The 13,514-nt window shown below is 43.1% G+C and overlaps 1 protein-coding gene across 1 annotated transcript in view; it reads right to left on the minus strand.

Moving 5' to 3' along the window:
- Window positions 1-259: 259 nt before the first annotated feature.
- Window positions 260-13,514, minus strand: part of ATF7IP (activating transcription factor 7 interacting protein) — a 207,813-nt gene continuing 194,558 nt past the window's right edge. Inside the window, exons 13-16 of the mRNA XM_053721339.1 lie at window positions 3,150-3,299; window positions 2,759-2,950; window positions 2,473-2,573; window positions 260-2,237 (exon numbers count right to left, since the gene is read on the minus strand). Of these exons, the coding sequence (XP_053577314.1) occupies window positions 1,821-2,237; window positions 2,473-2,573; window positions 2,759-2,950; window positions 3,150-3,299 (860 nt within the window). The 3' untranslated portion in view covers window positions 260-1,820. The remainder of the gene's footprint in view (window positions 2,238-2,472; window positions 2,574-2,758; window positions 2,951-3,149; window positions 3,300-13,514) is intronic.

A 13,514-nucleotide genomic window follows, 5' to 3' on the forward strand; every position in this document is an offset into this window, starting at 1 on the left:
TAACAGTTGGATGGACTACTTGTAGGTACCAATCACAGGATTTTACTGAAATGTTCTTTCCAATAGTAAATAGAAAGGTGACAGTTTTTTACCTTCCAGCTTTTAAGATTAAGAAAAAAAACACAAAAAACAAAAACAAAAAACACACCTTAGCCAATTCAATAGGTTATAAACAGAACATGAACACATCTGTTAGCTCTAGCCTATACTATTACAACAGCAAAACTGCACCATTTTCACAGGAAAGACAAAGAACAAGTTTGTAAAAAATATTTTATTTACATACATTGTAACAATATTTCCTGCAAGGTAGAGAACCCCCCCCCTTTAATCCTATAATAGCCTGCTCTAGATTTACAGTGACAAGCAAGCCGGTGGTGTGTGACAGAGGTCAGTGGAAGAAAAGACTGCACAAGGTGTTTAAAACCATCAACGTCTGGTTTAGCTTGTCATTTCGGCATAATATTGATGTGCTGCTTACTTCAGAGATTTAAACATTTCACAATAACAGTTACCGCTTAAAAAAAAAAAAAAAAAAAAAAAAACATAACAAAAAACCCATCAGTGTCCTACTATGGACCTTGCTTTGCACTACAGGTTTAGCACATCTGAGTTACTGCAGCTAAGAAAATGAATTAATCCTGTGTTGGCAAAGCCAAGGTTTGTATCAAGGTTTTGCAGCTATATCAGTCATGAAGAAAAATTTTACTAATACAAAAATATGTCTCCTCTATGGAAAGGGTGAGGATACGCTGTACATATGAAGTAATACATGCATGTATTTCCAAATATATTCAGATTTCTTATTTATAGTGAGGCACAATCAAGTTGTACAACTCAAACTTTCAGGTCTCAGACCACTCTGAGTTTTTCCTTTCATTTAAAAAAAAAAAAAAAAAAACACACAACAAAAAACACACACATACAGTAATTATATAAACTAGCAATGGTCAATAGGCCAAACAAAACTGACCGCTCATTCAGCTCTTGAACTACTTTAGCTCCAACTTGAATGTAATGTGTAAAAATTATATATATATAAAAAAAAAAAAGAATTAAAACTACTCATCTTTGTCGTAAGAGATGTAGACAGATTTGATTCCCCCCACCGTGTGTGGTCAGGAGGATGAATGGGTTAGCTAAGAGCAAATAGTAAGTGCCACAAAACTCTTAAAATGATTCCTTTTCAAGTTAAGGCACAAAAAGAAATGGGAAAAAAAAAAAAAAAAAAGGGGATACAGAAAAAAAAAAAAAAAAAATACCCAGAAGTATCCACATGTTGATATCACTTTCCACTCCACAGATAATTGCTCAGTTTATGCATCCCCAGCCAGTGGGGACCATAGAGGTTATGTCTGTGTAGGAACAGCCCACACAAAGCTTCTTCCTCTGTAATACTTGTCCACTCATAAGAGCTAAAGTTATAGTGGATGGAGGGTTGCAGTTAGACACCCATCCATAACCACATTATAATACAGCACCCATAGTACAAAGTCATCCTACAATAATCAGGTTTTAGGTCTCCTTCCCAGGATAGCATCTGACGGTTGGTGAATGCACAGCTACCCTTGCACTATCCATTATCATTGCAGTTAATAGAAAATGGCCTGATTCAGTTATATTCCACAGCAGCCAGACCAAACCAAACTCCTTTGAGTGGTTAAGAAGATTTTTGCAGGGCATTAACTGAATCTCATACATACTGGGCAAATGCTTTGCAATGGTCCCAGAACAAGAAGCCAGTAGTTTGTGTTATGTCAAATTCATGCATGAGGTTTAAAACTCAAACAAAAATAAAGTCTGTTCCTTTGTGTTTGTTTCTAGCTGTTCTGAGTTGAAATGACGTCTGTAGACTGTGGGTCACAAAATGGACCAAAGCGACCATAGATGTCCTTAGCTCGTACTGCAAAGTAGTATTTGCTGCCAGATACAAACTGTGTAAGAGTGCAGGCCATAGGTAGTGGCAATGCTTTCACTTCTCCAATTTTCTTCCATTGTGATGAAGATGTGGCTGCTGGGTCTTCGTGATAAGCATACAGGTGGTAGCTGTCCACTGCTGCACAAGTGCGATCTACTTCCAATACGCTCCAGGAGAGAACAATTCCGTTCTGGCTTTGTACTCGGGCGAGCTTAAGGTGGGGTTTCTGAGGAGCAGAAGTGTTACTTGCTTCAGGAGGAAGGCGTGGAGGTTGGGGAGCCTCAGGTAATGGTGCTGGGTGGATTGGTCTTCCTTGTTCCTGTGGAATTAGAAGTACATTTTTTAAGAGGAGAGCTTGACAAAATGTTTTTATTTTTTCTTGTTTTACACACACAGGAAGAAAATGAGCTGCTATACTCTCATATTTTCAAAGTCTTTTGCAATTTATGGCAATTTAGCTAAAATACATAGAAAGAGTTGTGCAGCCATAGCTACCCTAAGGCCAATAGCCATTATACCAGACACGACTGCTAAAGAGGTCTGTGTGCATTTACCTGAGGACGGTGATGAACAGTCAGCTGTGGCCCTGATGAACCTACAGACATTCCGCTATTTACTACGTATGTAGCAGCTTGCGGCATTCGGACAGGCATTCCTTAAAAGAAAAGACAAAAAAAAAAAAAAAAAAAAAAGTTTAATTGTAGCAGAACAAACCATCTTCATATTTACAATCTTCTATTGTCCAGTAGACATAGTGCAGTGTAGCAAACCAGTATGCGTCTCTAACCTAAAGGGTACATGCATAGTGCTTGGTTTTCTTGGACAATGGAGCAGACTCACCTCCAGTTTGTGGGCTGACTTGGCGCAGATTCTGGTTCTGCATGATTGTGTTCCGCCCAGGTGTTTGAGATGGAGTAGTGGAGAGAGCAGTTGTGTAAACCATTTGCTGAGTGTTTGGTGCTCGTGGTGCAGACATAACCCTTGCTGGTGGCTGAGGAACAGACCTCTGATTTACATTAACCGTTGTTTGAGCTGTAATGCAAAAGTAATGTGTGTGCTGCCATCATTTGCAAATTACAATACACAGAAAGCACTACCCTGAGGAAATGCAGTGGGCTGGGCAAGAAAAGCCTTATTTATGATGTACTGTAGTACTTTAAGAGATTTACATTCATCATATAAATCATATGATCTGCAATAATTTGTAATAAATGCCCTCACTGGGCTTTACCTGTGGGCAGCACATGGATGGTAGCTTGTGACGGTGCTGCGTTTGCTGCAGAAGGTGGCATATTTGCTTGTTGAGGCTGTGAGGGGCGGCTCATTGCCTGGGATGACTGAGCGTTTCCCGACGTGCCCGAAGAGCTCATCCTCCTTGAATCTAAGAAATGTAAATGTTTTTTAGTACTGTAGTGCTGACACCAACCAACAAGTCAGACACAGAGAACTTACATTTCAGAGGAACAAAATGCCTAATAACCTTAGCTCTATAGAAGAATACTTGGAGTAAGCTTTAATGAATGAAATTATGTCCTTGTGTTAATTTACAGAGCTTCCCTAAACCACAGCCCAAGAAATAAGCAATGGGTTGTGTCACTGTAATCATGTGTCTTCTTACAAAATGATGACCTATAAGGGTTTTTCTGACACCTACAAGAGCTATATCAGACCTGGTGAGCTGGAACGCTACATTACCCCCCCCCCCCTTGTTTTCTTTGTCTGCTCTTCCTGAGATTGAAACAGCTCTATGTCCATCTTGAAAACCTGCCCAGCTTTATTTATTAGGATTAATTAAAGTTAATATTATTGAGGGAATTTCGGATTGTTTGGAAAAGGAAAAATCATAATTTATGCTTACCTGATAAATTTATTTCTCTTGTAGTGTATCCAGTCCACGGATCATCCATTACTTGTGGGATATTCTCCTTCCCAACAGGAAGTTGCAAGAGGATCACCCACAGCAGAGCTGCTATATAGCTCCTCCCCTCACTGCCATATCCAGTCATTCGACCGAAACAAGCCGAGAAAGGAGAAACCATAGGGTGCAGTGGTGACTGTAGTTTAATTAAAATTTAGACCTGCCTTAAAAGGACAGGGCGGGCCGTGGACTGGATACACTAAAAGAGAAATAAATTTATCAGGTAAGCATAAATGATGTTTTCTCTTGTTAAGTGTATCCAGTCCACGGATCATCCATTACTTGTGGGATACCAATACCAAAGCTAAAGTACACGGATGATGGGAGGGACAAGGCAGGAACTTAAACGGAAGGAACCACTGCCTGTAGAACCTTTCTCCCAAAAACAGCCTCTTAAGAAGCAAAAGTATCAAATTTGTAAAATTTTGAAAAGGTATGAAGCGAAGACCAAGTCGCAGCCTTGCAAATCTGTTCAACAGAAGCCTCATTTTTAAAGGCCCAGGTGGAAGCCACAGCTCTAGTAGAATGAGCTGTAATCCTTTCAGGGGGCTGCTGTCCAGCAGTCTCATAGGCTAAACGGATAATACTCCGAAGCCAAAAAGAAAGAGGTTGCCGAGGCCTTCTGACCTCTCCTCTGTTCAGAGTAAACCACAAACAGGTTAGATGTTTGACGAAAATCCTTAGTAGCTTGTAAGTAAAACTTCAAGGCACGCACTACGTCTAGATTATGCAAAAGACGTTCCTTCTTCGAAGAAGGATTAGGACACAATGATGGAACAACAATCTGTTGATTGATATTCTTGTTAGAAACCACCTTGGGTAAAAAACATAATTTATGCTTACCTGATAAATTCCTTTCTTCTGTTGTGTGATCAGTCCACGGGTCATCATTACTTCTGGGATATAACTCCTCCCCAACAGGAAATGCAAGAGGATTCACCCAGCAGAGCTGCATATAGCTCCTCCCCTCTACGTCAGTCCCAGTCATTCGACCAAGAATCAACGAGAAAGGAGTAACCAAGGGTGAAGTGGTGACTGGAGTATAATTTAAAAGATATTTACCTGCCTTAAAACAGGGCGGGCCGTGGACTGATCACACAACAGAAGAAAGGAATTTATCAGGTAAGCATAAATTATGTTTTCTTCTGTTATGTGTGATCAGTCCACGGGTCATCATTACTTCTGGGATACCAATACCAAAGCAAAAGTACACGGATGACGGGAGGGATAGGCAGGCTCATTATATAGAAGGAACCACTGCCTGAAGAACCTTTCTCCCAAAAATAGCCTCCGAAGAAGCAAAAGTGTCAAATTTGTAAAATTTGGAAAAAGTATGAAGCGAAGACCAAGTTGCAGCCTTGCAAATCTGTTCAACAGAGGCCTCATTCTTAAAGGCCCAAGTGGAAGCCACAGCTCTAGTGGAGTGAGCTGTAATTCTTTCAGGAGGCTGCTGACCAGCAGTCTCATAGGCTAAACGTATTATGCTACGAAGCCAAAAAGAGAGAGAGGTAGCAGAAGCTTTTTGACCTCTCCTCTGTCCAGAATAAACGACAAACAGGGAAGAAGTTTGGCGAAAATCTTTAGTTGCCTGCAAGTAGAACTTGAGGGCACGAACTACATCCAGATTGTGTAGAAGACGTTCCTTCTTTGAAGAAGGATTTGGACACAAGGATGGAACAACAATCTCTTGATTGATATTCCTGTTAGTGACCACCTTAGGTAAGAACCCAGGTTTAGTACGCAGAACTACCTTGTCTGAGTGAAAAATCAGATAAGGAGAATCACAATGTAAGGCTGATAACTCAGAGACTCTTCGAGCCGAGGAAATAGCCATTAAAAACAGAACTTTCCAAGATAACAATTTTATATCAATGGAATGAAGGGGTTCAAATGGAACACCCTGTAAAACGTTAAGAACTAAGTTTAAACTCCATGGCGGAGCAACAGCTTTAAACACAGGCTTGATCCTAGCCAAAGCCTGACAAAAAGCCTGGACGTCTGGATTTTCTGACAGACGCCTGTGTAACAAGATGGACAGAGCTGAAATCTGTCCCTTTAATGAACTAGCTGATAAACCCTTTTCTAACCCTTCTTGTAGAAAAGACAATATCCTAGAGATCCTAACCTTACTCCAGGAGTAATGTTTGGATTCGCACCAGTATAGGTATTTACGCCATATTTTATGGTAAATCTTTCTGGTAACAGGCTTCCTAGCCTGTATCAGGGTATCAATAACCGACTCAGAAAAACCACGTTTTGATAAAATCAAACGTTCAATTTCCAAGCAGTCAGCTTCAGAGAAGTTAGATTTTGATGTTTGAATGGACCCTGTATCAGAAGGTCCTGTCTTAGAGGTAGAGACCAAGGCGGACAGGATGACATGTCCACTAGATCTGCATACCAAGTCCTGCGTGGCCATGCCGGCGCTATTAGAATCACTGATGCTCTCTCCTGCTTGATTTTGGCAATCAATCGAGGAAGCAGCGGAAAGGGTGGAAACACATAAGCCATCCCGAAGTTCCAAGGTGCTGTCAAAGCATCTATCAGAACCGCTCCCGGATCCCTGGATCTGGACCCGTAGCGAGGAAGTTTGGCGTTCTGGCGAGACGCCATGAGATCTATCTCTGGTTTGCCCCAACGTCGAAGTATTTGGGCAAAGACCTCCGGATGAAGTTCCCACTCCCCCGGATGAAAAGTCTGGCGACTCAAGAAATCCGCCTCCCAGTTCTCCACTCCCGGGATGTGGATTGCTGACAGGTGGCAAGAGTGAGACTCTGCCCAGCGAATTATCTTTGATACTTCCACCATTGCTAGGGAGCTTCTTGTCCCTCCCTGATGGTTGATGTAAGCTACAGTCGTGATGTTGTCCGACTGAAACCTGATGAACCCCCGAGTTGTTAATTGGGGCCAAGCTAGAAGGGCATTGAGAACTGCCCTCAATTCCAGAATGTTTATTGGAAGGAGACTCTCCTCCTGATTCCATAGTCCCTGAGCCTTCAGAGAATTCCAGACAGCGCCCCAACCTAGTAGGCTGGCGTCTGTTGTTACAATTGTCCAGTCTGGCCTGCTGAATGGCATCCCCCTGGACAGGTGTGGCCGATGAAGCCACCATAGAAGAGAATTTCTGGTCTCTTGATTCAGATTCAGAGTAGGGGACAAATCTGAGTAATCCCCATTCCACTGACTTAGCATGCATAATTGCAGAGGTCTGAGGTGTAGGCGTGCAAAAGGTACTATGTCCATTGCCGCTACCATTAAGCCGATCACCTCCATGCATTGAGCTACTGACGGGTGTTGAATGGAATGAAGGACACGGCATGCATTTTGAAGCTTTGTTAACCTGTCCTCTGTCAGGTAAATCTTCATTTCTACAGAATCTATAAGAGTCCCCAAGAATGGAACTCTTGTGAGAGGAAAAAGAGAACTCTTCTTTTCGTTCACTTTCCATCCATGCGACCTTAGAAATGCCAGAACTAACTCTGTATGAGACTTGGCAGTTTGAAAGCTTGAAGCTTGTATTAGAATGTCGTCTAGGTATGGAGCTACCGAAATCCCTCGCGGTCTTAGTACCGCCAGAAGGGCACCCAGAACCTTTGTGAAGATTCTTGGAGCCGTAGCCAATCCGAATGGAAGAGCTACAAACTGGTAGTGCCTGTCTAAGAAGGCAAACCTTAGATACCGGTGATGATCTTTGTGGATCGGTATGTGAAGGTAAGCATCCTTTAAATCCACTGTGGTCATGTACTGACCCTCTTGGATCATGGGTAAGATTGTCCGAATAGTTTCCATTTTGAACGATGGAACTCTTAGGAATTTGTTTAGAATCTTTAAATCTAAGATTGGCCTGAAAGTTCCCTCTCTTTTGGGAACCACAAACAGGTTTGAGTAGAACCCTTGTCCTTGTTCCGACCGCGGAACCGGATGGATCACTCCCATTATTAACAGATCTTGTACGCAGCGTAGAAACGCTTCTTTCTTTATCTGGTTTGTTGACAACCTTGACAGATGAAATCTCCCCCTTGGGGGAGATAATTTGAAGTCTAGAAGGTATCCCTGAGATATGATCTCTAGTGCCCAGGGATCCTGAACATCTCTTGCCCAGGCCTGGGCGAAGAGAGAGAGTCTGCCCCCCACTAGATCCGGTCCCGGATCGGGGGCTCTCGGTTCATGCTGTCTTTGGGGCAGCAGCAGGTTTCCTGGCCTGCTTGCTCTTGTTCCAGGACTGGTTAGGCTTCCAGCCTTGCCTGTAACGAGCAACAGCTCCTTCCTGTTTTGGTGCAGTGGAGGTTGATGCTGCTCCTGTTTTGAAGTTCCGAAAGGGACGAAAATTAGACTGTCTAGCCTTAGCTTTGGCTTTGTCTTGAGGTAGGGCGTGGCCCTTACCTCCTGTAATGTCAGCGATAATCTCTTTCAAACCGGGCCCAAATAAAGACTGCCCCTTGAAAGGTATATTAAGTAATTTGGACTTAGAAGTAACATCAGCTGACCAGGATTTTAGCCACAGCGCCCTACGTGCCTGTATGGCGAATCCTGAGTTCTTAGCCGTAAGTTTGGTTAAATGTACTACGGCCTCCGAAATGAAGGAATTAGCTAGTTTAAGGACTCTAAGCCTGTCCGTAATGTCGTCTAGCGTAGATGAACTAAGGTTCTCTTCAAGCGACTCAATCCAAAATGCTGCCGCAGCCGTAATCGGCGCGATACATGCAAGGGGTTGTAATATAAAACCTTGTTGAACAAACATTTTCTTAAGGTAACCCTCTAATTTTTTATCCATTGGATCTGAGAAAGCACAGCTATCCTCCACCGGGATAGTGGTACGCTTAGCTAAAGTAGAAACTGCTCCCTCCACCTTGGGGACCGTTTGCCATAAGTCCCGAGTGGTGGCGTCTATTGGAAACATCTTTCTAAATATTGGAGGGGGTGAGAACGGCACACCGGGTCTATCCCACTCCTTAGTAACAATTTCAGTTAGTCTCTTAGGTATAGGAAAAACGTCAGTACTCGCCGGTACCGCAAAGTATTTATCCAACCTACACAGTTTCTCTGGTATTGCAACGGTGTTACAATCGTTGAGAGCTGCTAAGACCTCCCCTAGTAATACACGGAGGTTCTCCAATTTAAATTTAAAATTTGAAATATCTGAGTCCAATCTGTTTGGATCAGAACCGTCACCCACAGAATGAAGCTCTCCGTCCTCATGCTCTGCGAGCTGTGACGCAGTATCAGACATGGCCCTAGCATTGTCAGCGCACTCTGTTCTCACCCCAGAGTGATCACGCTTGCCTCTTAGTTCTGGTAATTTAGACAAAACTTCAGTCATAACAGTAGCCATATCTTGTAATGTTAACTGTAATGGCCGCCCAGATGTACTAGGCGCCAAAATATCACGCACCTCCCGGGCGGGAGATGCAGGTACTGCCGCGTGAGGCGAGTTAGTCGGCATAACTCTCCCCTCGCTGTTTGGTGAAATTTGTTCACATTGTACAGATTGACTTTTATTTAAGGTAGCATCAATACAGTTAGTACATAAATTTCTATTGGGCTCCACCTTGGCATTGGAACAAATGACACAGATATCTTCCTCTGAGTCAGACATGTTTAACACACTAGCAAAAAAACTTACAACTTGGTTATAATCTTTTTTAGCAAAAAACGTACTGTGCCTCAAAGAGGTACTAACGATTAAATGACAGTTGAAATAATGAACTGAAAAACAGTTATAGCATCAAACTTTAAAACCACAAAACTTTTAGCAAAGGTTTGTTCCCATTAGTAAAATAACAATAATTAAATTTGACATAAAAAATACAAAGCAACGTTTTTATTCACAGTCACTATAAGAATTCTCACAGCTCTGCTGAGAGAATTTACCTCCCTTCAAAGAAGTTTGAAGACCCCTGTGATCTATCAGAGATGAACCGGATCATGCAGGAAATATAAAAGTATTTTTTGATGCGTAGCAAAGAGCGCCAAAAACGGCCCCTCCCTCTCCCACACAGCAGTGAAGAGAAACGAAACTGTCACAATTAAAGCAAAAAAACTGCCAAGTGGAAAATAATGCCCAAATATTTATTCACACAGTACCTCAGCAATGTAAACGATTCTACATTCCAGCAAAAACGTTTAACATGATAAATAGTTATTAAAAAGGATTAGTGACCTTTAACAGAGTAGTTCCGGTGAAATACCATCCCCAGAATACTGAAGTGTATACATACATGTCATTTTAACGGTATGGCAGGATTTTCTCATCAATTCCATTCAGAAAATAAAAACTGCTACATACCTCAATGCAGATTCATCTGCCCGCTGTCCCCTGATCTGAAGCCTTTACCTCCCTCAGATGGCCGAGAACAGCAATATGATCTTAACTACTCCGGTTAAAATCATAGTAAAAAACTCTGACAGATTCTTCCTCAAACTCTGCCAGAGAAGTAATAACACGCTCCGGTGCTATTTTAAAATAACAAACTTTTGATTGAAGTCATAAAAACTAAGTATAATCACCATAGTCCTCTCACACATCCTATCTAGTCGTTGGGTGCAAGAGAATGACTGGGACTGACGTAGAGGGGAGGAGCTATATGCAGCTCTGCTGGGTGAATCCTCTTGCATTTCCTGTTGGGGAGGAGTTATATCCCAGAAGTAATGATGACCCGTGGACTGATCACACATAACAGAAGAAACCCAGGTTTTGTACGCAGAACTACTTTATCTGAATGAAAGATCAGATAAGGAGAATCACAATGTAAGGCAGATAACTCAGAGACTCTTCGAGCCGAGGAAATAGCCATCAGAAACAGAACTTTCCATGATAGAAGTTTGATATCAATAGAATGAAGGGGTTCAAACGGAAACCCTTGAAGAACTTTAAACCTGTTGCTCCTCCATGGAGCTTAAACTTGGTTCTTAAACACAGGCTTAATTCTAACTAAAGCCTGACAAAATGCTTGAACGTCTGGAACTTCTGCCAGACGCTTGTGTAAAAGAATAGACAGAGCAGAAATCTGTCCCTTTAAAGAACTAGCTGATAATCCTTTCTCCAAACCCTCTTGGAGGAAGGACAATATCCTAGGAATCCTAACCCTACTCCATGAGTAATTCTTGGATTCACACCAATGAAGATATTTACGCCATATCTTGTGGTAAATTTTCCTGGAGACAGGCTTTCGTGCCTGTATTAAGGTATCAATGACTGACTCGGAGAAGCCACGCTTTGATAGGATCAAGCGTTCAATCTCCATGCAGTCAGTCTCAGAGAAATTAGATTTGGATGATTGAAAGGACCTTGTATTAGAAGGTCTTGTCTCAGAGGCAGAGTCCATGGTGGAAAGGATGACATGTCCACTAGGTCTGCATACCAGGTCCTGCGTGGCCCCGCAGGCGCTATCAAGATCACCAATGCTCTCTCATGTTTGATTTTGGCAATCAGTCGAGGGAGCAGAGGAAACTGTGGAAACACATAAGCCAGGTTGAAGAACCAAGGCGCTGCTAGAGCATCTATCAGTGCCGCTTCTGGGTCCCTGGACCTGGATCCGTAACAAGGAAGCTTGGCGTTCTGGCGAGACGCCATGAGATCCAGTTCTGGTTTGCCCCAACGGTGAACCAATTGAGCAAACACCTCCGGATGGAGTTCCCACTCCCCCGGATGAAAAGACTGACTACTTAGAAAATCCGCCTCCCAGTTCTCTACACCTGGGATATGGATTGCTGATAGTAGGCAAGAGTGAGTCTCTGCCCAGCGAATTATCTTGGAGACTTCTGACATCGCTAGGGAACTCCTGGTTCGCCCTTGATGGTTGATGTAAGCCACAGTCGTGATGTTGTCCGACTGAAATCTGATGAACCTCAGTGTTGCTAACTGAGGCCAAGCTAGAAGAGCATTGAATATTGCTCTTAACTCCAAAATATTTATTGGGAGGAGTTTCTCCTCCTGAGTCCATGAACCCTGAGCCTTCAGGGAATTCCAGACTGCACCCCAACCTAGAAGGCTGGCATCTGTTGTTACAATTGTCCAATCTGGTCTTCGAAAGGTCATACCCTTGGATAGATGGACCCGAGATAACCACCAGAGAAGAGAATCTCTGGTTTCCTGATCCAGATTTAGTAGAGGGGACAAATCTGTGTAATCCCCATTCCACTGACTGAGCATGTATAATTGCAGCGGTCTGAGATGCAGGCGCGCAAATGGCACTATGTCCATTGCCGCTACCATTAAGCCGATTACTTCCATGCACTGAGCCACTGTGGGGCACGGAATGGAGTGAAGAACACGGCAAGCATATAGATGTTTTGATAACCTGGACTCCGTCAGGTAAATTTTAATTTCTACAGAATCTATAAGGGTCCCTAGGAAGGAAACCCTTGTGAGAGGAGATAGAGAACTCTTTTCTTCGTTCACTTTCCACCCATGCGACCTCAGAAATGCCAGGACTATCTCTGTATGAGACTTGGCAATTTGAAAGCTTGACGCCTGTATCAGGATGTCGTCTAGATAAGGAGCCACCGCTATGCCTCGCGGTCTTAGAACCGCCAGAAGTGAGCCCAGAACCTTTGTAAAAATTCTTGGGGGAGAGAAAGTCTGCCCCCTACTAGATCCGTTGCCGGATAGGGGGCCGTTCCTTCATGCTGTCTTGGAGGCAGCAGCAGGCTTTCTGGCCTGCTTGCCCTTGTTCCAGGACTGGTTAGGTTTCCAGGCCTGCTTGGATTGAGCAAAAGTTCCCTCTTGTTTTGAAGCAGAGGAAGTTGATGCTGCACCTGCCTTGAAATTTCGAAATGCACGAAAATTAGACTGTTTGGCCTTTGATTTGGCCCTGTCCTGAGGAAGGGTATGACCCTTACCTCCAGTAATGTCAGCAATAATTTCTTTCAAAGCAGGCCCGAATAAGGTCTGCCCCTTGAAAGGAATGTTGAGTAATTTAGACTTTGAAGTGACGTCAGCTGACCAGGATTTAAGCCAAAAGCACCCTACGCGCCTGGATGGCGAATCCAGAATTCTTAGCCATTAGTTTAGTCAAATGAACAATGGCATCAGAAACAAATGAGTTAGCTAGCTTAAGAGTTCTAAGCTTGTCAATGATTTCAGTCAATGGAGCTGTATGGATGGCCTCTTCCAGGGCCTCAAACCAGAACGCCGCCGCAGCAGTGACAGGCGCAAAGCATGCAAGGGGCTGTAAAATAAAACCTTGTTGAATAAAAATTTTCTTAAGGTAACCCTTTAATTTTTTATCCATTGGATCTGAAAAAGCACAACTGTCCTCAACCGGGATAGTGGTACGCTTTGCTAAAATAGAAACTGCTCCCTCCACCTTAGGGACTGTCTGCCATAAGTCCCGTGTAGTGGCGTATATTGGAAACATTTTTCTAAATATAGGAGGTGGGGAAAAAGGCACACCGGGTCTATCCCACTCCTTACTAATAATTTCTGTAAGCCTTTTAGGTATTGGAAAAACATCAGTACACACCGGCACTGCATAGTATTTATCCAGTCTACACAATTTCTCTGGCACAGTCATTCAGAGCAGCTAATACCTCCCCAAGCAATACACGGAGGTTCTCAAGCTTAAATTTAAAATTAGAAATCTCTGAATCAGGTTTCGCCAAGTCAGAGATGTCACCCACAGACTGAAGCTCTCCGTCCTCAGGTTCTGCATATTGTGACGCAGTATCGGACATGGC

The sequence above is a fragment of the Bombina bombina genome, chromosome 7, assembly GCF_027579735.1.
Source record: "Bombina bombina isolate aBomBom1 chromosome 7, aBomBom1.pri, whole genome shotgun sequence".
Lineage (NCBI taxonomy): Eukaryota > Metazoa > Chordata > Amphibia > Anura > Bombinatoridae > Bombina > Bombina bombina.